This window comes from Dendrobates tinctorius, unplaced genomic scaffold, assembly GCF_039654945.1.
Source record: "Dendrobates tinctorius isolate UK_male_01 unplaced genomic scaffold, ASM3965494v1 ptg000005l, whole genome shotgun sequence".
Taxonomy (NCBI): Eukaryota; Metazoa; Chordata; class Amphibia; order Anura; family Dendrobatidae; genus Dendrobates; species Dendrobates tinctorius.
The window spans coordinates 6,748,047-6,774,208 of record NW_027361673.1 but is presented as its reverse complement, the minus strand read 5'-3'; the positions used below and the strand labels follow the sequence as shown (position 1 = coordinate 6,774,208).

The window sequence follows — 26,162 nt, the reverse complement described above, 5'->3', positions numbered from 1 at the left end:
TAATGATATGGATGCCACTCCACTCCCATACACGTGGCGTCCATATTCATGACCTTAATGAGCGGTACCACATGACCGCTCACACAGGAAGAAAATATCGGCACCTGGAGCGGTAAACAACATGCAGGGACCACACGAGGACACAGGTGAGCCGCTGCCCAGCCATGCAGACAAGTGAGGGGGAGGATGACAATGAGCCCAGCGGGGGGGGGGGGGATGAGAATGAGCCCAGCCTTGCATACAAGGGGGGGGGGATGAGCCCAGTCGTGCATACAAGGGGGGGATTTGCCCAGCCATGCATATAATAATATTGTACTGTATTAAGTATGAAAGGAATGCGGCCCGCCAGCTTAATTTTTTTTTTTTTTTTTATGTGCGGCCCATTTACTCTGCCAAGTTTGAGACCCCTGGTTTATAAGAAGCAGTAAGCTATAAATTTTTAATTTGCTGCCAAGACCTTAGTAACTTGTATTAGCCGTTAATTAAAGGGGTATTCCAATTTAGAAAACCCTTCTCATTAGCTGCAGTTAGAAGAAAAAGTCCCCCCACCCGGGACCAGCGATGAATCTGACAGTTGCTGGTGCCTGTTATTGTCTGCAGTGCTCAGGTCACATCTGCAGCCAATAAGAGGCACCGGAATCAACGGCTGAACCTAGGAAGGCAAGTAAGAGCCATTGCATTCAAGGAACAGCGGGTTTTCTGAATCTGGAAAGCCCCTTTAAGAAAAAAAAATTGAGAGCATTCGAAAAATTAATTGCTCACCGCTCATATGTGGGGAGGAGGTGACAGACAAAGCGGTAAGTAGTCTTTCTTTCAGTCCATGGAGTGGAGAAGAGACACGAGCACACAGACCAGACACCAGAATACATGAGGCACACGAAGACACGTGCACGCAAGCACGTACACACAGACCAGACACCAGAGTACATGGGGCACACACAGACATGCATGCACAGATCAGCCGCCAGAGTACATGGGGCACACACACAGACCAGCCACCAGAGTACATGGGGCACACACAGACATGCATGCACAGACCAGCCGCCAGAGTAAATGGGGCACACACACAGACCGGCCGCCAGAGTACATGGGGCACACGCGCACAGACCGGCCGCCAGAGTACATGGGGCACACGCGCACAGACCGGCCGCCAGAGTACATGGGGCACACGCGCACAGACCGGCCGCCAGAGTACATGGGGCACACGCGCACAGACCGGCCGCCAGAGTACATGGGGCACACAAAAAGAGAAGTTTGGAAGCATATTTAACTACTGGAGGATAGAGGGAGGTGCACACAGAATGTGAGATTTTAAGGCTGCATGTAGTGAGGCTGAGGGTGCCATTCACTATTGGACATTGTATACTTGTCCCAAGTGTTTTATCAGCCTGATCCCTGAGTTGCTAGAAGTTGCCGGGGAGGGAGGGAAGGCTGCAGCAGATAATTATCTGCTCTCCCTCCAGTTTGATTTCAAGCTGTGATCCAGCAGTTGTGGGGTTAAAGGACACAGCTCTACCTGTTATCATTTACACAGCACTACTGCCTCCTAGTTCTAATCACAATCATCCCCAATTACAAGGTGACTGATTACCAGGTGTGTGCAGAAGCTGCTGGGCACCTCAGTGACTTCTCATCGATGCTACAACAGAAGCTGGAGCTGCCATCTGTGAGTGATCTCAGCAGCTCCTTGCTTCCTCCGGCAGAAGCCGCTCTACCAATAGAAAGATAGCGGGGCTATAACACCAAGCTATGAGCTCACATTTGAGTTCCTGCACTTTTGGTGTTCGTCAGTTTATGGGCCGGACAGAAACAACCAAAGGGCCGGATGTGGCCCGCGGGTCACCATTTGCCCACATCTGTTATAGAACCATCATTAATTTAAAGAGATTGAATAGCTTCCTTCGATTTCATACCTTCAAAATGGAGTCTGTAAGATCGACTATTAAACCCTTATTTCCCAGATGCTTCATGACTGTACTGGATCTGAAGGATGCCTCTGGCCATACATGTCAAATTCCAACAGTACCTCAGAATGGTGGTCATCATGGGAGGTCGTTTCCGACATTTCCAGTTTGCAGCTATGCCATTTGGTCTATCTACGGCTCCTCGTATCTTCACAAAGTTGATATTGGAGGTGATGGCTTATGTGCGTCTGAAGGACACACTGATTATTCCATACTTGGATGATTTCTTGATAGTAGGGAAGTTTGCCTCCCAGTGTAGGGGTCGCCTTGCTGATGCAATTTCATCCTTACAGGCATTGGGTTGGATAATCAACTTGGTCAAATCCATAGTGGTCTCGGTAACTCTTCAGTCCTTCCTGGGTCTATATCTAGATTCAATAAGTCAAAGGTGTCTCCTCCCAGAGGTAAAAATGCTAGTTATAATGGATAAAGTTAGGAAGGCAATTGTTAACACTCATATGTCCCTGATGGAGGCTATCTCTCCTTGGTCCTTACATCCTGGAATACAGCTGTTCAATGGGCTCAATTTCATACTAGGCGTCTGCAGCAAGAAATCCTCTGGGCAGAAGAGTGACTGCAAGGTGACCTTAGTGGCAGAATGACTGTCGTTGGAAGTAATTAACTGCCTGTTCTGGTGGTTAGATCAGGACCTTCTAGGGTAGTTACTGCTGATGCTAGTCTCGATGGATGGGGGCTCATCTGGGTGATAACTTGGCACAGGGGCAGTGGTCCATAGAAAAAGTTGATGACTCCTCAAACTTAAGGGAGTTAAAGGCAATCAGTCATGCGATACATCACTTTGTCCCACAGCTGCAGGGGTCTTATGTGAGGATTCTATCGGACAATACCACATCATTCACGTATATAAGATTGGCAAGGCGGAACTCGATCAAGGACTCTGTCTACTGCGGAGGAAATCCTCGAGCTGGCTGAAACCCATCTCCTGTCCCTATCAGCTCTTCACATCAGGGGAATGGACAATCTCAAAGCGGACTTTTAGTCGCCATACTTTACGTCAAGGAGAATGGGTCCTTAGTCACCGAATCTTCAGGAGAATAGTTGACTTGTAGGGTCTCTCAGAGATAGACCTGATAGGGCAGCATGGTGGCTCAGTGGTTAGCATTGCAGCGCTGGAGTCCTGGGTTCAAGTCCCACCAAGGACAACATCTGCAAGGAGTTTGTGTGTTCTCCCCTTGTTTGCATGGGTTTCCTCCTGGTTCTCCAGTTTCCTCCCACATTCTAAAGACACACTGATAGGCAATCTAGATTGTGACCCCCATCGGGGACAGTGATAATGTGTGCAAACTGTAAAGCTCTGCGGAATGTTAGCGCTATATGAAAATAAAGAGTATTAAAATATATATGTATATATATATATATATATATATATATATATATATGTGTGTATATATATATATATATATATATATATATATATATATTATATTATATTTATATTATTAATATTAAAATAAAGATTATTTCGCTACCAGAGCCAACAGACAAGTCAGAAGGTTTGCCTCCCTGAACAGGGCGGACCAGCCGGAGATAGTTGACTCCCTCCTGTTCCCTTGACAGTTCGGTCTGGCCTATGCTTTTCCACCAATGATTGTGCTTCCGTTGGTCATCAGGAAGGAAGGAGCGAGGGTGATCCCCATCGCTCCTTTTTGGCCCGAGAGACCTTTGGTTTTCATGGCTTGGAGCCATGTCCATATCTGACCCGTAGATCCTCCCATCATATCCGGGCCTGCTCTCTCAGGGTCCATTCCGTCATCCTAAGGTGAGGGGTCTCCAGACGGCATGGAACTTGAGAGGTAGTTGTTGAAGCTAAGGGGGTTTTCTGACTACACCCTTCTGCAAAATAGGAAGGAATCTATAACAAAGATATATACAGTATGGTGTGGAGAAAATGCCTTGATTTTTATTCTGGCCCTTTCTCTAATGAAGTACCAATTTCTGCAATTCTTGAGTTTCTTCAGAGGGGTCGGGAGCTGGGCCTATCGCTTAGCGCATTAAACGTTCAGATATCAGCTTTGGAAGCCCTTTATAGTCATAACATTCCTGAAGATAGATGGGTTTCACAGTTTATTTCAGCATGTAAGTGTAGCATTCCTGTACACTTTGCTCGTTTACCTCCTTAGGACCTTAAGCTGGTCCTCGATACCCTGACGTGTCCTCCATTTGAACCTTTAGAGTCTGCTTCATTAAAATGTATATCATTAAAATCTGCTCTGTTAGTCGCTTTAACATCAGCTAGAAGAGTTAGTGACATACAGGCTCTATTGATCCTCCTTTTCTTTTAGTATTTCCTGATTGGATAGTTCTGAAACCAGACCCTTCCTACCTAACGTAGCTACCAGATTTCACAGAAGTCAGGAGATTTTTCTTCCCTTGTTTTTTGCTAACCCTTCTACTAAGGAAGAGAGATTCCAAACCTTAGATGTGAGGTGGATTGTCCTACATTATATAGACAACTCATTCCTGGAGGCAGAGTCGGGCTCTGTTTGTGTTATTTCAAGGCCGTACAAAGGGTTTGGAGTCACAAAGAGCACTTTATCACGATGTATCAGAGATGCAATCTGTCTGGCGAAAGGTGAAAGTCCTTCGACCGGAGTAAGAACCCATTCAGCATGGGCCATGACATCCCCCGGGGCTGAGATGGCAGACATCTCGATCAATTGGATATGTAAGGCAGCAACATGGCCTTCACCATCTACCTTTTGCAACAACTATAGACTTGATTTATCATCATCTTCTGACTTGGTGGGAGATCTATCTTCAATACGGTGGTCCCTCCCAGGTAATGGTTCTCTGAAAGTCTCTCAGTGGGTGCTGTTGTGGCGAAATGAAAAAAAACGGATTACTTACCAGTAATCGTGTTTTATAGAGTCCACGACAGCACTCACTCACTTTCCTCCCTTTGTGGCACAAAAAAACACAATCAAATAGGTTATGTGATTCACTCCTGGTGGTGGTTGTATATATGTATGTATATTGATTAGTTTTTGTGAAGATTGCCTAAAAATTTTCTTGGCGGTTCCTCTCATGCTCTGTAATCCAACTGAGGAGGCGAGGGGGACCGCCCCTCTTTATCTGTAGGTATCCTATTCCTATGGGCAGACCCCCTCCCGGTGGGTGCTATCATGGAGTCTATAAAACACAATTACCGGTAAGTAATCCGGTTTTTCTCTAATCCCCTCCACGACTGTACCACAGGAGAAATGCAAAAGAATAACTCTAAGGAGGGACAATAGACTGGAGGACTTTCCTGCAGAAGGCTAGATCTTTTATAGACATTAGGTCTAATCTGTAATGCTTAGTAAAGGCATGAACTTCGCATCTGCTCGATAGAAAAGCTGGCCCTTTCAGCCCAAGAGTTGGATACGGCTCTAGTGGAATGAGCCCTTAGGCTAGGTTCACATTGCGTTAGAGCAGTCCGTTCAACGCATGCGTTAAACGGTCTACGCTAACGCTACTCCTTTTTTTTATTGCGTTATGCTAGCGCGGATGCTCCATCTGCGCTAGCAGTGATGGACCCTCGAACGCTGTAGACTGCGTCCGAGGGTCCGGTCACAGCATGACGGCACATCGCTAACGCATGCCGATTATGACATGCGTTAGCGATGCGCTATGTTATGGCAGTCTATGGATGCGTTAATGGATGCGTTACATTTTATTAATGCCGTTTGTAACACAATCCGTTAAACGGACTGCCATAACGTAATGTGAACCACCCCTTAGTGATTAAGGAGGAGATAAATCTTGATTTTTATGCTTGTGATTGCTTTTTTAATCCAGTTCGCCAGAGAGCTCTTAGGGTATGTTTCCACGATCAGTAAATGCTGCGAGTTGGACGCTGTGTACAGCCGCAGCATCCAACCCACAGCGGCAAGATGATAAAGCATAGTGGATGGGATTTCATGAAATCCCATCTGTCCACTAAAATAATAATAAATCTTTATATAGCGCCAACATATTCTGCAGCGCTTTACAGTTTAACAGTTTCAAAACACAAGTCATAAATAACGTTAATACAATAATTAAAGCAAAATAAGATGAAATAAGACGACCCTGCTCGTGAGAGCTTTACAATCTACAATGAGGTGGGGGAGATAGAGTACAGGTGTGTATTACATTGATGGTCCAGCCATCTTGAGGTAGTGAGAGATTGAGATAGTGAATGGGCTACACACGCAAACTTATAAAATGACTGATTAGTGAATGTGATAGGCCGCTCTGAACAAATGCGTTTTGAGGGAGCGCCTAAAGCTATGTAAAATGTGGATCGTCCTAATTTCTTGAGGTAGAGCATTCTAGAGGCTTGGCGCAGCACGGGAGAAATCTTGGAGTCGGGAGTGGGAGGTGCGGATTAGTGCAGAGGTTAGTCAAAAGTTTTTTGCAGAGCACAGCGGTCGGCTAGGCCGATAGACAGAAATGAGGGAGGAGATGTAGGGGGGTGCCGCACTGTGGAGAGCTTTGTGGGTGAGAACAAGTACTTTGAATTGGATCCTATAATGAATGGGCAGCCAGTGTAACGATTGGTGAAGAGCCGCCGCGTCCGAGTACCGATTAGCCAGATGGATAACCCTGGCCGCTGCATTAAGTATGAACTGGAGAAGGGAAAGTCGAGTAAAGGGGGGGCCAATTATTAGAGCATTGCAGTAGTCCAGGCGGGAGTGGATCAATGCTACAGAGAGAGTTTTTGTAAAAGGGCGGATTCTAGAGATGTTCTTTAGGTTGTAAGCGGCAAGAGCGCGCAAGAGATTGTATATGGGATGTGAAGGAGAGATATAGACTTCAGTCCTAACAGAGGATTTTTCATAGGTTCCCATTTAGATGGAGACTACAGTTTTAGCGAGGATTGGCATAGAATAGGGACCTGGAAAAACAAATGCCTTAACGTGGCTTCCAGGTACACATAACTTGGCCATTTTATGCGCTAAATTTTTTCAATTTTTCATATTTCATTTTTCATATTTCTAATGCAGTAATGCAATTCATTATTCATTTTTCATGTTTGCATGGTTTGGCGCTACAGTGTGCTTCCTTTTTTGCTTGACTGGAGAGAGAGAGAGAGAGAGAGAGACTGGAGGAGATGTGAGGGAATGGGGTCAGTAGTGCATGTAGTCGGACGAGAAGAGTAGTAGTCTGGAGACTTCTTCTGTAATGGGATCAAATGTGGAAAGTGAGCCAGGGGAAGTACAGGGAGGAATGGGAGTCACAGCAATTGGTAGTTGGGAGCGGATTTCCTGACTGATATCTATTTTCTCTATAAAGTGGGAGGCCAGGTTATCCGCACAAATGTCTGTGACAGGGGCTTGTGCTTTTGGCCTGAGGAGGGAGTGAAAGGTGTCAAAACGTTTCTTGGGGTTGTTGGCTAGTGAGGAGATCAGGGTGGTGAAGTAGGTCTGTTTGGCGAGGTGAAGGGCAGAGTTATAGGTTCTTAACATAAATTTAAAGTGGATGAAGTCTTCTGGTGTGCAGGTTTTTCTCCATCGCCGTTCAGCACTTCTCGAGCAACGCTGGAGAAGTCGAGTTTGCGATGTGAGCCAGGGCTGTTTTACTCTGTATTTGGAGGTTCTGAGGGTGAAAGGCGCTACTTGGTCAAGGGTGCTTCTAAGAGTGTCGTAGTGATGTACAGCCAGATCAGGACAGGAAAAAGAGGAGATGGGGGACAGTGATGTGTAGGGAGTCTGAAAGTGTCTGAGTGTTAATGACTTGTAGATTTCTGAATGTGTGGTAGGTAGGAGTGTGCAGGGGTGGGCGAGGATTTGTGAGCGTGAAGGAGGGAATGTTGTGGTCAGAGAGGGAATGTGGCGAGTTATTTAGGTAGTAGATTGAGCAGAGCCGGACAAAGACCAGGTCAAGGGTGTTAACGTCTTTGTGTGTCGCAGAGGTTGAGAGCTGTGAGAGGCCAAGAGAAGTGGTTATTGTTAGAAGCTGGGATGCAGCTGTGGAAGTGGGGCTGTTAGTGGGGATGTTGAAATCTCCCAGCATAAGGGTTGGTAGTTCTGGGGACATGAAGTGAGGCAGCCAGGCTGAGAAGTGGTCAAGGAAGTGGGTGGGTGAGCCTGGGGGCCGGTATATGACTGCTACTCTGAGGGGGAGGGGACAGAAGAGCCTGATGGTGTGGACCTCAAAAGAAGGGAATGAGAGTGATGGAACTGGGGGGATGACCTGGAAAGTGCATTGTGGGGACAGGAGTATGCCAACCCCACCACCAGGTCTGTTTGTGGGTCTCGGGGAATGGGTGAATTGTAAGCCACTATGCGAAATGGCAGCAGGAGAGAGTGTCAGAGTCCTGAATCCAGGTTTCAGTGAGGGCCAAGAGATTCAGAGAGTTGTTCAGAAAGTAATTGTGCAGGAAAAGAAGCTTGTTACATACAGACCGTGGATTCCAGAGGGCACAATTAAATCGAGATGAGGGAGTGCAAGTTCTTATAATAATATTATTATGGGGTTGAGGTTGGGGGAGATGTCCCCTGAAATCAGTAGGATAATAAAAAGCAAGTAGTTATTTGAAAAGTAAGAAGTTTTTTGTGCAATTTGTTTGGGCAAGATGGGCTGAGGTTTTTCAGGAAGGTGAGAAGTGCATGGGAGCTGTACATGGGAGAGAGAGGTATAGAGGGGCTGATGCGTATGGAGTCGTGATTGAGGAGGGATGGGGCGGTGAATGTGGCTGGCTAGGGAGCACAGGAGGATAGAAATAAAGCACATGGATAAAAGGGAGAGCAAAGTGTGATTTACCTGACTACTGCCCTGACTAAAGCCCCCGTTACACATGGCGATATCGCTGTAATGTCACCGATTTTGTGACGTAGCAGCGATATAGCAGCGATATTGCTAGCGATATCGCTATGTCTGATACTTACCTCCGACCGGCTCCCCCGCTGCTCATCGCTGGTCACGCGAGAACGTCCTGGATCATTTCTCGTCAATCGCTTCCTGCTGGGCTTCCTGTGGCGCCGACGAGCGACGCGTGGACGCGGGTGGGAGGACGTCAGGATTGCCGCATCTGACAGGTAAGTAACGACCCCTGCTATGTCGCTGGTGAGATCTGCCTGTGTGGCAGCTCACTAGCGACCACTTAGCGATGCACCAGCGCGATCCACATTGTCGGGATCGCTGGTGCATCGCTAAGTGTAACGGTACCCTATCTGTCATGGAGTAACTGTCTTTTTCTGGATGCTTAGCTAATGCGATGCTTTGCTGAATGCGTGCTGACCCCTCACTTGTGTGTTCCCCTTAGAATTAGTCTAAACTTATACACCCCAGTACAGGGCCAGTAGAGAGGGATTGTGGGAGCTGCTTAGTTATAAATTAGCAACAGCTGCTCCACACTTCCTGGTGTGCAAAACATGATCAAAGACGCAGTCCTGATAACATCTCTATGCTATAGCACCTCTCCTGAGATAACATCTACAGAGTTCCCCCCTATGGATATACAATAGTAAGTACTGATAACAATGTAACAGATGAATTATAGCAAAGAAGTTGAATGACATGGTTACCATTTACACTGCTTGCTAACATTGAATGGAGTGAAATACATGCAGGCTGGTTCAAATCAGAAGTTGAATGACATGGTTACCATTCACACTGCTTGCTAACATTGAATGGAGTGAAATAAACTGTGTTCCAAATTATTATGCAAAAAGAGTTTAGGAGTGATAAGGTTAGAATTTTTTTGTTTGTCATTTAAACTCATTGATGGTGATGTGTGTCAGGGCTCTTTATATCACTGAAAGCAATTGCAGATACCTGTGCAAATTAGTTTGGCAGGTGTGTCCAAATAAAGGCAAGACTACTTAAGAAGGCTGTTCCACATTAAGCAGCCTACATTTTTTGCCAAAATGGGAAAGAAAAAGGATGTGTCAGCTGCTGAGAAGCAACAAATTGTGGAGTATTTAGGTCAAGGCATGACTACAATCAACATTGCCAAGACACTTCATCGTGATCATCGCACAATCAAGAAGTATGTAGCTGATTCCCAGCACACACGTGTGCGTGCTGATAAGGAAAAATTGAGGACTCTTTCCAACAGGCAATTGCGTCAGGTTAAAAGAGCAGCTGCAAAAATGCCTTGTCATAGCAGCAGACAAGTTATTGAAGCTGCTGGTGCCTCCAACGTCCCCCGAACAACAAGATGCAGGGTCCTTCAGACTGACTTCCAAACTGTTTTGTTCACCGATGAGTGCCGTGCAACGCTCGATGGTCCAAATGGATGGAGTGGAGGATGGCTGGTTGATGGACACCCAATGAAAATATGGCTAAGGCGCCAACAAGGAGGAGGTGGAGTAATGTTTTGGGCTGGAATCATGGGGAGAGAGATTGTCGGCCCCTTTAGGATACCTGAAGGAGTAAAGATGAACTCCATAATCTATGTGGAGTTTCTAAAACAGCACTTCCTGCCATGGTTCAAGAGGAAGAACCGTGCTTTCCGCAGCAAGATCATTTTCATGCATGATAATGCTCCGTCTCATGCTGCAAATTACACATCTGCATCTCTGGCTCCTATGGACATAAAAGAGGACAAACTTATGGTGTGGCCACCATCTTCCCATGACCTCAACCCCATTGAGAACCTCTGGAGCATCATCAAAAGGAGTGTCTATGATGGCGGGAGACAGTTCACATCTAAGCAACAGCTCTGGGAGGGTATTCTGTCCACATGCAAAACAATTGAAGCACCAACCATCCAAAAACTGACAAATTCAATGGACGAGAGAGTTCAGAAGCTTCTTTCGAACAAGGGGTCCTATGTGCAAATGTAACATCACCAAGAATAAAGTTTTGACTTGAAAACTGTTTGATTTCATTTTGTAATAAGCTGATAATGCTTATAATTTCACAATTGACCATTTTTTTGTTCAAAATAAAAATAAAAAGGTTGAAAACTCTGCTGTGCATAATAACTTGGAACATGCATTTTGAGTGTTCCTTATTTTTAAAAACATACTGTTTTCATAGGCAGTTTGTTAAAAAAAACCATTTCAATTATACTAGAATATTAGATGACTGGAAAATAACAATGACTGCAATTCATATAGGTAATTTAGAGAAAATATGAGGAAATATTTTTTGCACAATAATTTGGAACAGTGTACATGCAGGCTGGTTCAAATCAGAAGTTGAATGACATGGTTACCTGTGTCAAGAGAGAAGGTGGATGTTAGTTCCTTGTCATTTAGTAACCGTCTTTTACTGGATACTTAGCTAATGCGATGCTTTGCTGAATGCGTGCTGACCCCTCACTTGCGGGTTCCCTGCGTAACCGGACATGCGGCGCTTCTTTCCAGACCGCATCATGTCTATTTATCTTGCAGAGACAGTTACCCATACAATGTATAGGATGCAGTGATTCCATATGGTTCAATGAACACATGCGGAATCACCATGCGTCTAAAAGCCGGCAGCGCTTTGGACGCAGCACATGTCCGCTCCGTCCAAAGTGCTGCCAATACTGACTGTGGAAACATACCCTTAGAGGCTTTCCTACCTTTATTTGGTCCACAGTATTGGACTAAAAGGTTTTTATCTTTTCTCCAAGGTTCCGTTTGTCTCAAATAAAAGAGGATTGTTCTCTAAACATCTAGAAAATAAAATTCTCCTTCTCTATTGTCCTTTGGGTTCTGACAAAAGGAAGGAAGAATTATTTCCTGGGACATGTGAAAGTCAGATGTTCCCTTTGGAAGGAAGGGTCTAGGCCAGTGGTCCCCAACCTTTCTGACCTTGAGAGCCACATTTCAGCTTAGAGGGTCGCCAGAGCGGGTCCAGCTCCCACCCCTTTCAAAGTATTGTCAACCAAAGCCCCCATTACAGGTATAATGATAACCAAAGCTTTTCCACAGAAATCACTACAAAGCAGTAGACTGAAATCCAGGGGTTCCCACAATACTCCCATTCAGTATTCTCCCAACAGTCACATCCAGCTTTGAGCACCTCCTCTAACAGGTAGTACCATCCTCCAGTGTACCATACCTAAAACCCCTCTAAACCCTTAAGACCATGTAGTGAAATATGTATATGTATGGATGTGTGACCAGCAGTATTTAACATCTGTTCTAGGCTGAAGGTCTCACAAAGGTGATGGCATATGTTTCCAGGCTGCAGCTCTTCACAAAGGTCCAAACCTATTTTATCCTGAAAAGATAGTTTTCTTGGTCCATGACCCCAGGGGGCCTTCCTGAGAACACACAGAATTGGAAACATTTCACACGACCTAGTGTCTTTGATGGGGAGACGCCAAATTGCAGCCTGACACTATTTACTATGAGAAAGAAAGAAAAGTTATACAAACAGCGTTCAGAGAAAAAAAAATGCATTCATTGGCAAAGTAGCCATAGTCCAGTCACAAACCAGGAATTAGAATATTAACCTTAGAAGCTGGTCCAGAAATCTGATCTCCAGGATAAATCTATAAATTCGGCCTTTACACATAGAAAGCTGTTCACAGACTGAGGGACAGCCAAGCTGATGTGAGCCATTCCATATTCATCCCCCCTCAGGGAGCAGAATGCCAGACTGCAAAGTTTAGATATTTCTGTAAGTTTCTCACTTTTATTTTATAGCTGTTTTGCATATTTGTATGTCACTTTTTATTTCCATATTTCTTATATTCTTCCACTGTAAGCACTGTACCTTTTCTATTAAAGCTTAAAACTTTAATAAGTTTGAACCTTGCATGCTCTTAGGAATCCATAACCTGAGTGTATGATCCTGGTGATTGGCAGACAATAGTAGTAATATTTCCGGGACTCATCGCCCATATGTTCAGTGAGTGGTGGCAGCGTGTATGAATCGGGGTGTGTGGTCTGCCTCAGGGTGTGATTTATGCTCCCATTGCAGCATAGAACAGAGCTTGAATGCTGGATTGAGTGAGAGGAGATAGATTAATACTTGCAGGCTCAACCCCAAGTCACGTCCTGAGAAGTGCATACGTGACAACCCCCATTCAGTATTCTCCCATCAAGGACTCCTGACAGTCACATCCAGGTTTGAGCACCTCCTCTAACAGGTAGTACCATCCTCCAGTGCACCATATCTAAAACATCTCTAAACCCCTAAGACCAGTAAATGTGCATCCAGATCTGCACTTCTGTGCAGGGTGACTCAAAAAATTCACCATTTTGAGATGTGCTCTTTCTACCTGTTTTCTAGACCTGGACCTAATGCACCAAGCTGGCAGACAGTTGTGAGCCACAATTCATGGGACCGCGAGCCACATGTGGCTCCCGAGCTACAGGTTGGGGACCCCTGGTCTAGGCGAAGGACTACTGTTGTCCAGGATTTTCAAATAAGATTCCCTTCTGTATAGCTTTCTCGCCTACCCTCCTTGCTGTCGTAATGGCTACCAATAGGGCCGCTTTCCAAGATAGTTTGTCCATTTGGATTTGGGCCATAGGTTCAAAGGGCAGGATAGTCAGACCCCTCAATACTATATTCAGGTCCCAAGATGGAATTACATTGGACCTCCTTGGACGAATTCTAGAGGCTGCTGTCATGAACCTTTTTATCCAATGGTGGTACGCCAGCTTTTGGTCAAAGGAGGAACTCTGGGCCGACACCTGGACTTTCAGAGTACTAGGTCTTAACCCTTTCGATAGGCCGTCCTGTAGGAAGTCTAATATCCTGGCAATATCAGGATGAAATGGATCGATGGGGGTATATCCATGCTACACAGAGGAGGTCTTCCATATCTTAGAATAGATGACATTTGTGACCAGTTTCCTGCTTTTTTTGCAGTCTACTTATGAATAGAGATGAGGGAATTGCAAGCTATAGCGCTTACCGAATAAGCTGCAGAGGGAACCCAGATACATGGAGCGTGCCGGCTGATCGGCTCCGCAGCTGCATATGTTGCGGCTGTGTCACAGTCCCAACACATGCATGGAGAGCCTGTGTGTTGTTGAGTAACTTGGCTTTCCTCCAACCATTCTTCTGGAACTGAAATTTCCGAATGAGTGAGAGCTATCTTCCGGGGTATATTTCCTTGTTTTTGACACAGAGGAGCCACCTGAAAAAGACTGGGAGAAGGTGGCTAGGGAAAACTGGATCTCCTGTCGCTCCATTCCTCTAACTTCATCCATTAGAGAAGGTTGTTCTTCTCGGATGATTATGTGCAGATGGAAGTTTTTTACTGCAAGTGGCACACTTGCGATTTGTAGATGTTTCTTTTGACTTTGGTGCAGGATCCTTGTCTCCCTAAAAATAAACAAAAAAGAAAAAGTCCTATCGTAATGGTGTGTTCCGTCAGGGTTCGTTTATACAGGAAACTGTGATTCCAGTTTTTCCTCATCCAATTGGATGAGATCCCCCCCCCCCTTCTGACGTCCAGTCCCGTCATTTGGGCACCTTTTCAGATTAAAAATTTCCCGCCAAAATGGTGATGCGCTCCACCCTGGAACGCATCCCGGATGTGATGTCATACCTCACTGACTTGGTGGTGTGTGTCAGTTTCTATGCGTGCCCAGGCCCACTGGAGAAACTCCAGTAAGAGACACAGCAGCAGCAACGTCTCTCTGAAGAGAGGAGAGTTGATTTATTCGGCTGGGGAGCGACTAGATGCACCCAGCCACTCTCACCATCCAGCATTGCTGTCAGCAAAGGAGGATGGGGCAGTCACGCTCCATAGTGGGAGCAGCGCTGGGAGGAAGGACGATTGACCGCGGCTGCCCGGCTTAAGGTAACCTAAATAGATGGTCTGTTCGCTAGTCCCAGCGCACTCAGAAAGAAACCTCTTCATCCCTTAAGGACAGGAAAAACACTGAGGATGGAGGGGAAGGGCTTTATAAACCTCTTGTGTTTCCTGCCCCTAATTAGGATGGGGAGGCAATCTCCTGTGGTGCTGTCATGGAGGGGATTAGAGAAATAAATGGTGGAATTTATAGCCTTCTTTTTTTCTCATCTTTTCACTTGGAGTTTTGTATTGCTGTCTGTCATTACGTTATATGGTAAAGCGAAAGGTACTATTCATTCGTAGAACTCATCCCAAAACAACCAAGACATCATATGACTAGCAACAGAAAAATTAAAAAGTTATAGCTTTTGGAAGAACGAAAGGAAAGCAGACAGGCTTTCAAAAAGGGTTTATAGTTGAAAATGAACCTGCTATTTAAGCATATGTTTTGTTTGTTTTTTTGTTTTTTTTTTAAAAGGAATATGACTTGTATTAAACTTTTGGTCTTTGGTCATTTTAGAGTCTGTCAAGTTCCCCAGCGTGTGTAGCGGTGAAAAGCACGACGACCACTCCTTTTCTGGTTCCTAGACCATTGTAAGTTTACTACGCTGTCTCTGGGAGTTACAAATAGAGCATAGCAATCTATTTCAGCAGCTGTTTTTTGTTTTTTTTTGTTTTTTTTTTTTAAATTCATTTGTAAGCACCTATAGGTCTTTTTACTGACCTGAGATCTAAAAGGCTAACATCCCCCGACAAATGAAAATGCACCGACCATTGCTGTTTACCCTTTTTAGATGCTGTTGTCAAAGGTGAAATCGACATCTAGATGGTTAAAGGGACTATCGGCACAGACTATTCAAACCAAGTGCAGGTTTCCCCGCAACAGCGGTTCATCAGGAGGCAAGAGAGATAAAAATCTCCTGATGAACCGCTGTTGTGGGGAAACTCGTTGGGGTACTCCACAAATGATAAGTGGTCACTTTATTTATATATATGCTCCATTGTGAGGGTATGTCTTTTTAGATTTATTGTGGACCCTGATGTCATGATGTGGTAATTGTTAGTCTATTTTTCTGGGATTGTCTGCATTAGTTTAGGGCATTTTTTACCATTCATCTCTGCACTATTGGTCATTGTTTTCATACCTGTGATATCAGGGACCGGCAGGGCAGTAAGGTACAGTCCTCGCTGAGTGGGGGCGCCAAAATCGGGATCCCTAGGGTGCCAACCTCCATGGATAGGAAGGTATCAGAAAGGCTTATTGCAGGGCTTTGCAGCATCTCAGTTCCGGTCTTTTTATTGTGGCATGTGCCATGGTTTCACTGGGAAATTGGTGTTTTTTATATGTATGAAATAAAAGTTTTATAGGGATTATATATGTTCACTTTGTAATTATTAATTCCTACAGTATATGCTTTTTCTAATAGGTTTATACCTGACATGCGATCTGACAGTATAAAACTGTCAGGTCTCATAAAATTCAATACAAGCTAATTGAATTTCATGAGACCAGTGGTCAGAGAAATAAAAATTGAAGTCCCATATAGAGACTAAGTTAAAAAAAAAAAAAAGTTACCGTAAATGTTTTAACCCCTTAGTGACAGCCAATTTGCAGCTTAATGACTAGGCAAATTTTTACAATTCTGACCACTGTCACTTTGAGGTTATAACTCTGGAATGCTTTTAACGGATCCCGGTGATTCTGTTTTTTCATGATATTCATATTGTACTTCATGTTAGTGATAAAATTTCTTCGATATGACTTGCATTTGTTTATGAAAAAAAATGTAAATATGGCAGAAAATTTTAAAATTTTGTGATTTTCAAACTTTTAATTTTCATGCCCTTAAATCGGAGAGATGTCACACAAAACACATTTCCCACATGTGTTTTACATCAGCACAATTTTGGAACCAAAAATTTTTTTGTTAGGAAGTTATAAGGGTTAAAAGTTCACCAGCGATTTTCATTTTTACAACAAAAGTTACAAAACTATTTTTTTTTAGGGATCACATTTAAAGTCACTTTGAGCGGTGTACATAACAGAAAATACCCTAAATGACACCATTCTAAAAACTGCTCCCTCAAGGTGCTGAAAACCACATTCAAGAAGTTAATTACCCCTTTACGTGCTTCACAGGAACAGAAGCAATGTGGAAGGAAAAAATGAACATTTAACTTTTTTTTACAAACATATTTCAGAACCATTTTTTTTTTTCATTTTTATAAGTGTAAAAGAAAAAATGAACAACAAAATTTGTTGTGCAATTTCTCCTGAATACGCCGATACCCCATATGTCGGGGTAAACCACTGTTTGGGTGCACGGCAGAGCTTGGAAGGGAAGGAGCGCCATTTGACTTTTTCAATGCAGAATTGGCTGGGATAGAGATCGGACGCCATGTCTCGTTTGGAGAGCCCCTGAGGTACGTAAACAGTGGAAAGCCCCCACAAGTGACACCATTTTGAAAATTAGACCCCTTAAGGAACTTATCTAGATGTACTTATCTAGATATGTGGTGAGCACTTTGAACCCCCAAGTGCTTCACAGAAGTTTATAACGCAGAGCCGTGAAAATAAAAAAAAAAAATTTTTTCCACAAAACTGATATTTTAGCTCCCAACTTTTTATTTTCTCAAAGTTAGCAGGAGAAATTAGACCCCCAAAGTTGTTGTGCACTTTGTCCTGAGTACGCTGATGCCCAATATGTGGGGGTAAACTACTGTTTGGGCACACGGCAGAGCTCAGAAGGGAGGGAGCACCGTTTGATTTTTTGAATGCAAAATTGGCTGGAATCAATGGTGGCGCCATGCCGCGTTTGGAGACCCCCTGATGTGCCTAAACAATGGAAATCCCCTAATTCTTAGTCCACCCCTAACCACACCCCTAACCCCAACACACACCCCTAAACCTAACCACAACCCTAACATAACCCTAATCCCAACCATAACCCTAATCACAAACCTAATCCTAATCCTAACTTTAGCCCAACTCACTTTAGCCTAACTCTAACCCTAATAGGAAAATGGAAATATATTTTCTTTATTTTATTATTTTTTCCCTAACAAAGGGGGGTTATTTACTATTTTTTTTTTATTTTGATATCTGTGATAGGACATATCACAGTGACCAAAATGAACCAATAGGAAAAATATCCCTATTGTTGCCGGGTACTGGCCGAAAGATTTCGGCGGGAGTGTACTGCGCATGCGCCTGCCATTTTGGTAAAAAAAAGAAGAAAAAAAATGCTGATTTTTGTTCATTCTGTCTCCCGCAAACTGGAATACAAAGTGATCTGAAAATGTCATGTGCATGAAAATGTGTGCAATAAAAAGTCAATTTGTCCTGCAAAAAATAAGCTGTCACATGACTGTCGGATGAAAGATAGAAACATTATAGCTCTCAAAATAAGGGGACACAGAAACTTGTTTTTGTCAAAGTTTCTTTTATTATGTGACAGCAGTCAAACAAAAAACCCGATATACATCTTGCATCGCTGTAATCGCACAACCCGAATTAATAAAGTCGCCTAATCGCCTATACCACACAGGGAACGGCGTAAAAATTAAAACAATTCTTCACCTGCTGTTGATTTGTTCATTCTGCCTCTCAAAGATCGCTCTATGCTGAGCACTTACTTCGGGGTTTCCATGTAAATCTCTGAAATATGTGATTCAGATGATAAGCCTTACTGAAGATTCCCTGTAATAGACACATGGAGGCACTGTGGACTTCTTCTTACCTGTGATCCAGCGGTATCAGTCTTTTTAAGGCCTGGATAAAGGCATGGTTCGCCAGTTTTTTACACCTCTGAAAAATACACCACTGAATAGAGGCCAGACTAAGTCCAGTGTAACTCTGCTGCCTCATAATGAATGGATCCCTTGGGAGGTTTCATCTGAATCATGTCACTCGAAGATTTAGATGGAGACCCCAAAGCAAGTCCTCAGCATAGAGTGCAGGATAAACGTGATCCCAAACATTATGTAAAGTGTTCCCAATAAAAGTTTTAACTCAGTCCACAAAAGAAGTAAGTCCTCACTCACTGTCCATCATCAATCATCATGATTAAGGGAGTCTCCAGAAAGTTGTCGATATCACCACTTGTCTTTCACTGTGCTGAAGATTTTATCCTCTGTGTAAGAAGTTTTTCGGTGAATAAAACTTGGTCTTCACTTGATTTATCGAGCTGGACATTTTTTCTTGGATTTTCTACGCCCTGACACAGCTGGTCCGTCCTCCTGAGGTTATCAAGATGCATCAACGGGTGAGCTTGAATCTTTCTCCTCATTTTTTCCTTCCACATTGAGGCACCTGAAGGGTTAATAAACTTCCTGAATGTGGTTTTGAGCACCTTAAGAGGTGCAGTTTTTAGAATGGTCTTTTTTAGGTATTTTTTGTCATATAGTCCCCTCAAATTTACTTCAAATGTGATATGGTCCGTAAAAAAAAAGTTTTGTTAATTTTATGGAAAAATTAGAAATTGGTGGTCAACTTTTAACTCTTCTAACTTACTAACAAAAAAAGGTTTCAAAAATTGTGCTGATGTAAAGTAGACATGTGGGAAATGTTGTTATTTATTAACTATTTTGTGTGATCTGACTCTGATTTAAGGGCATAAAGATTAAAAGTTTTTAACTGCTAAATTTTTGCCGAATTTCCGATCGTTTCAGAAATAAGGTCAAGTTATATAAAACAAATTTTACCACTGTCATGAAGTACAATATGTCACGTAAAAACAGTCTTTGGATCAGTGGGCCCCGTTGAAGCGTTCCAGAGTTATTACATCCTAAAGTGACTGGTCAGAATTGTAAAAATTGGCTGGGTCACAAAGACCTAAACGGGCAATGGCGGGAAAGGGTTAAGGTACAACTAGGGAAATTAAGATCCACACCCCTACCTATCTTTTGGACCTTCCTATTTACATGTTTTAAGTTGCTGTATGTGTTTTGCCGCATTTTTTTCTTTTCCGACAGTACTTTTATATTAAAGTTTTGAATTTTATAGCAAGTAGTTTCATCATCATGAAGTACAAAGTTTCAGAAAATAGTCTCAAAATCACATTCCTGAGTTATTGCCACATAAAGTGACACGTCAGATTGGAAAAATTTGCTCTGGTCACAAAGTTAAAGCAGTGGCCACATTTAAGAAATTGGTGGCACTGATTTGGTTGCGGTTATGGAAAAGTGCCACTTTTCCTGCTGGCTTATTGCCCCATTCCGGTTACAGGTATTTCTTTTGCTTTATCTGTCGCAGGCCACAGACTGAGCCAGCCTCAGATACACAGAGGAATTTTTGCCAGTTGTTAGAAAGAGCATCAAGGCCTGGCAGAAGAAGTCGCCAAGAAGAATCTGAGAAAATGACTTCGGGAAACCAGAAATCTAAAGGTTTGAAACTGTTTAATGTGTTTTCTCTAATCACTTCCCACCCAAATATAGAAACTGCTACATGATGAATTGTCAGTCACTCTATGGCTACAGACTACCGAATCGTGACAGTGCAATGTGCACATCGTCACGATTCCCCTTGCGGATTCACGGTTATAAGACCGCATTTATGTAATTTGCGGTGATGTGCCAACTAAACTCATCGGTCTTCTTTAAAAGGGAATCTGTCAGCAGATTTTTTGCTATGTAATCCGAAAACAGCAGGAGATTACAGGCTGAAACACAGAATTCAGGGATGTGTCATATGTCAAATTGCATGCTGTTATTTACTTACAGTGAGGGATTCATCACTAAGATTAACACTGCTGACAAATCCAGCAACTAAGCACCTCACTGTTTATGGACTTTGTACATTGAGAACCTGGTTGGGCGGTGGCAGCTTTCTCAGCTCAACTTTCTACATCTGTTAGTGGGATCAATCCTCCTAAACCATCTACATGGTCATGCAGATCATAGAAATTTCTATAAAATTATATTTTTGGTATTTCTGAGCAAGCCATGGTTTTTTAATATGTAAATGAGCTGTTAAGATCTATGGACCGGACATTAGATTTCCCTGAGAATCTGTCTCCAGAGCTAATTTTACATGAAAGGGAGCATTATCAGTGTGTGAATAAAGTTCATTTTCTCCTGATAGCGGTGCTCTCAGTGCTGATGCCAGGTAGCTTCAGAACGCTATTGACCCATTTCAGCAGGTTAATAGCTTTTTTTTTTTTTTTTTTATACATAAACAGTTCCCTTTAATTGTTGACATGCTCTCGTAAGTGGATATTTGCATACTTTGACACTGTAGTTTAGTACTTAGTCTTGTTGTGTTTTTTTTTGTTTCAGTTTGACGATCTGCATGGACTAAAGAAATTTCAGTAATATTTATATATATATATATATATTTTTTTTTTTCCAGCATTGAAATTTAGCTCAAGTCAACCAAAGTCTGATCTTGAAAAAACAGATTTAGAAACTGAAAATAGTTTTTTAAAAAACGTGTCAATAAGACGTCGTGTCTCTAGCATAAATGTTTGCTTAGAGGCATGTCCCGAGGTCAAGTCAATGGAGGAAGAGCAAAACCTTAATTCCAAGTGTGATGTTTCTGCAGAAGTAATCCTTCCCGTTAAAGAATGCTGTAATGGTGAAGTCATGGATATGTCCCCCTTCCAAAGCCCATCAAAAGATGAAATTCTTCCTTTCAAAAACTATTCTCAGCTGTCAAGTTCCACCCCTGATCCCAAACCGAAGCAATCTCAGCCTCTTAAAGGGAAAACGGAGTTTCGCACTGGAAGGGAAAAAGTAATCAAAGGCAAAGCAGACAGTCAAGGTCCTGTTCCACTGAAAAAACCTTGGGAGAAGTCAAAACCAAGAGCTAGGTCAAAGAGTCGAGACAGGGGTGCAAGCAAGCAAATTGTCCCCAAAGACACAATGAACTCGTCTTTAAATTCCGGCGACGCTTATGATTTTGCCTGTGAGGAAAGCATACACGTCAGTCCATTTAGGCAATTCAAGCTGTGCAGTCACCCTCCAGAGAATGAAGAACCCAAGAATGAAGAGCCAGAATATGACCAGTCCGTTAAAAGCAGCAGTAGTAGCAGTGATGAACTAAATGATAGCTTGTACGTACCTACTAAAGCCAAGGCAAAAATTCGCAATGTGGATCAAAATTCTGCACCTCTTCCTTTAAGACCGAGGTCCAAAAGAAACAAAGCACTTAAGCAACCATGTGCCGAGAAGACTGAAAATAAAGGCAGTGAACAGGTTAAACCAGGTTTGTCAAGTTTCTTATAAATCTCTTATAGTACCATAAAATAGAAATTGTATTGGTATGTTAGGAGAACATAGGGTCCAGTTCTCCATGCAACACTGTAGATTTCACTTGAAAAGAGACTTCTGGCATCGTAAGATTACTTACTTTACAGAATCCCCATTTTCTCTGTACATCCTGCTAAGAATTTTACACTTGTTGAGGACTTAAAGCTATAATTTATTTTTAAGGCCAGTTTTGTTTTTCTCTCACCTTTCTAGTATGTAAAGTTGCTATGCCTAATTTTCTGCACTAGTCGATTAAAACTGCAGTAGTTGGACACCCTCATAGTTACTTGCATTTTTAATTGCACTGAGGTCAGAACATGCTTATTATAAGATCATTACATGTACTGTCAATGTTAAGTGATTGCAGATGTCGCAAGACGAAAGAAAAAAGCTAGAAGTAGTACAAAAGGTACGGTGGAGACTGATGCCAAACCTGCAGATGACGCCACAGAAAGAAGACGAGAGATGGTCTCCTTACCAAGAGTGAGAAAGACAGAAGAAAACGCCAAGCTAAGCATCGATGTCCAGAGTGCACTGGAGAACCTGGTGCATTCTACAGACAAGAATATGTGTAGGCATTTACAATTGTTTTCTATAATTTCAGTATATACATTTGTATGGTTCTGTTGTTAAAGGGCTTGTCCACTACTCAGACAACGTCTTCTTAATCCCTATGTTTCCCCCTGGTAAAATAACACCAACCCAGTATCAGGGTCGTACCTGCAGAGTTGACACTGGTTCTTCCCAGGGATCACGGGACGCTGTCATATTGCAGTAGCTCTCATTTCCTCCAGATGTATGTGATTTGTCGAACGAGAGTGAATCAATCGTTCATTGGCTGCAAGCATCACATGACATAATGTAACACAACCTGTGAGATCCCTTGCCGACCCTGAAGACAAGACGGTGAGTATGGGTGTTATTTTAAAAAGGGGAACCACAGAGATTGAGAAGGGGTTGTCCGAGGACAACTTCTTTAAAAAAAAAAAAAATGCACTCACATCAGTTTTATTCTCTTTTTATACGTTGAAATTCTCATATTATGTAGCACTGTGTACTTACAGTTGCTATTTTTGCCCTTCTACCCAGTTAATTCTTCTGCTTTTCAATAGGTCTATGACATCACTTAATTAAGGCTGGGTTCACATTACGTTTAGGAGCCCGTTCAACACATAGCGATCGCGTTATGCTATACCCGCTAGCGCTGATGAATCATCTGTGCTAGCACAGATGATTCATCTGCGCTAGCGGTGACTGAGCAGGCCGCGTCTGAGGCTCTGTCACTGAATGACGGCACCTCGCGAACGCGTGCCGCTTTTCGGCATGCGTTGCGATGCGCCCGACAGTGGGGCTCAATGGCAGCGTTAACTGACTGCGTGATACCGCGGTGTAACACAGTCCGTCAATGGACTGCCTAAAACGCAGTGTGACCCCGGCCTAAAACGGACTAACTGACTCCTAAGCTCTGTGTAGAAAGTCTCTTTTCCCTGCATGAGTCATCATTAGAACTACAATTCTACCCCATGGAAAATACTTTGTAGTTCTCTAAGGATGACTCATGTATGAAAAGAGACTTCCTGTTTCTACAGAGCTTAGAATGATTCAACTTGTCTGTTTTTAATCACACCATGTCAAAGACCTATTGGACAACAGAATAATTAACTGGGTAGAAAGGCAAACTGAGCAGTGGTAAGTGCACAGTGCTATATAATATGATGGCAATATATTAAAAGGATAACAACTTCGATAAGAGTGCAATGGAAAAGGAGGGCTGTAGCACAGCATCTCTTCATGGTTAGCGTGTATGTTCACCATTATATAACACAAAATGTTATGCATAAGCTTAATGGGGTATTTATACCTTATATATTCTGGTTTATGTGCAGGTCCATGTGTATATGCCATTGAAGGGTTTGTAAGAAGCATGTGATTTATCCCCATTCACAGGATAGATAATTTATTGCTTTAGGGAAGTCCGACTGTTGGCAACGCCACCAATACAGAGAATTTGGGCTCTGCAGATCCACGTCTGAATGGAGCACAGTTCAATTTATTATATTTTGTATGGGAATTATGAAAATTACCCAACACTGTACTCCATATATCATAGCTGAGGAGTACAGGCACAACCATTGCTTCATTCTTTTAAATGTTTTTTTAAAAATTAATTTAACACAAAAACCTGATTCAAACAGTGTATTTTTCTTGGAGAATTTGATATAAAGGCTCACTGCACTCAGTCCATATAGTATTTCTAGGCTTAGTGTGTATGGGAGCCAGTGCTCCCTCAGATCGTTCACTTAACAAATGTAGAGAGAGCGACACACCCAAGGAATAAAATAAAAAAATCTTCTTTTGCATAAAAAAAAAGATTGAAAAAAAAAAAAAAACCTTTTGCAATGGAAAGGTTTCACATAATAGCCATGAAAGACTAAAAATGTTTAAAAGTTATGAACTTCATTAAAAGCTATAACTTATAGAGATGGGCCAACATCCAGTGTTTGCCACGCTGTCATGTGCATGACAGCGCAGCAAACACCGCTTCTGATCGGTGGTGAAATCATCCCCGCCGGTCAGAGAGCTGCAGTTCTAAAGAGAGCGTGAATGCTCAGCTGTGATCGGAGATATAAAGCTTACCTCCGGTCACTGGTGTCATCGGATGTGACAACAGCACCCATCATCCGACACCTGCTGCCGCTAATAACAGTGAGAGCAGGAGCAGCTGATAAGTTTATTCATTAGCCCATTCCTGCGCTGTAAATAAATTTAAAAAAAAAAGTGTGGGAACCCATTTTTTCTTTGCTAACCTTGCTTTTTTTTTTTTTTTTAAATTATGTACAGCACAGGGGCTAATGAATTCTCCCATCAGCCTCTCCTGCTCTCCTCTCGCTGTTATTAGTGGCAGCAGGTTGCAGATGATGGGAGTTGTAGTCTTATCCGCTGACACCAGTGACCGGAGGTAAGCTTTATACCTCCGATCACAGCTGAGCGCTCACGCTGTCTTTTGACAGCGCGGGAACCGCGGCTCTCTGACCGGCGGGGATGATTTCACTGCCGATCAGAAGCAGTGTTTGCCGCGCTGTCATGCATATGGAAGCGCGACAAACACCCAGTGTTCGGTCAGGTCCGTGTTTGGTGTCCTTGCCCGAACAGTAGTTGTTTGGTGCGGATGCCGAACTTTACTGTTTGGGTTCGCCCATATCTAATAACTTCTCTAAAGGATTGGTGATAACTTGCTGATTGTCCTGCTGCAGGGTTCCCATCATTGCCAAGAGTGAGGCACTGAAATGACACATCGAAATGGAGCGGTAGACTGTTGACTGGTGAAGATGAGTACACCGCTCTGTAAGAAAAGTAAAAAAAAAAAAAAAAAAGTCTAAAATACATAACTAATAAATTTGAGTCCATATCATATAGTTTAATTTTAAAGAATATGTAAACTTTTTAAGCAAACTGCACCAGAGAAAATTGAGGTGCCTCATTTTGTAGATGTCAGATAGCATGGTCAGAAAGTCTTCACTAGTAATGAGGTGTAAGTCTGAGTATGCTCGGGTGCTAACCGAGTGACTTCGGCATGCTCAAAAAAATATGTTCCCGTCCCCGCGACTACACGTCTCACAGTTCAACAGCCCCAACAAGGCAGGCATGGGGACTGGAGCATAGTTAGATAATGCCATATCCGAGCATGTTCGCACATCACTAGTCTTCACTTTTCCAACCACAGAAATGCAGGGGGATAGCTTCCTAGTCTGTGAATGTTTCCCACATGGCTTATGGTTCTCAAATAGAGTGTTGTATTAGCTAGTGATGGACTCCTAAGACAGTTAATTTGAGTTATGTGACTCAGGCCATTCTACCCATCTCATTTCAGGTGAACTAGAAGGAACTTCTGCAGCTCCTCGATTTAGCCTGGCAGATGTGACAAATTTGTCTACAAGCTCTGTGAGTGCCGACTTTAAGAAATACTCCTTCCCGTTTACTGATGACAGGAAAATATCTGCCGGTAGCATGAGGAGAAGGAGGAGATGTACATTTACAGTCAGTTATGCCGAGCCAAGTCTCAACAAGTGAGTTCAAAGGTTGCTTTTCTCATGTGGATACCTGCAATGATTCTAGAAACATCTTCTTAGAACATGTTATGTTAAAATAATAATAATTTTGTAATAAAGATGTCACATATACACTTCAATATGACCTGTCAATAGTGGATTCCTGATTTCTCGTTCGCCTTATTGGGGGACACAGAGACCATGGGGGGTGTATGCTGCTGC

The 26,162-nt window shown here is 43.0% G+C and overlaps 1 protein-coding gene across 6 annotated transcripts in view; it reads left to right on the top strand.

Annotated features, from left to right (window-relative positions):
• SGO1 (shugoshin 1) overlaps positions 1-26,162 on the top strand; it is a 53,286-nt gene that overhangs the window by 20,446 nt on the left and 6,678 nt on the right. For 5 of the 6 annotated variants that reach the window (XM_073568176.1, XM_073568194.1, XM_073568184.1 and 2 more), the window contains 5 exons: positions 15,164-15,237; positions 19,898-20,028; positions 20,993-21,847; positions 22,250-22,462; positions 25,763-25,958. In XM_073568176.1, coding sequence (XP_073424277.1) covers positions 15,164-15,237; positions 19,898-20,028; positions 20,993-21,847; positions 22,250-22,462; positions 25,763-25,958 — 1,469 coding nt within the window. The remainder of the gene's footprint in view (positions 1-15,163; positions 15,238-19,897; positions 20,029-20,992; positions 21,848-22,249; positions 22,463-25,762; positions 25,959-26,162) is intronic. The other variant, XM_073568205.1, reaches the window with a different exon arrangement.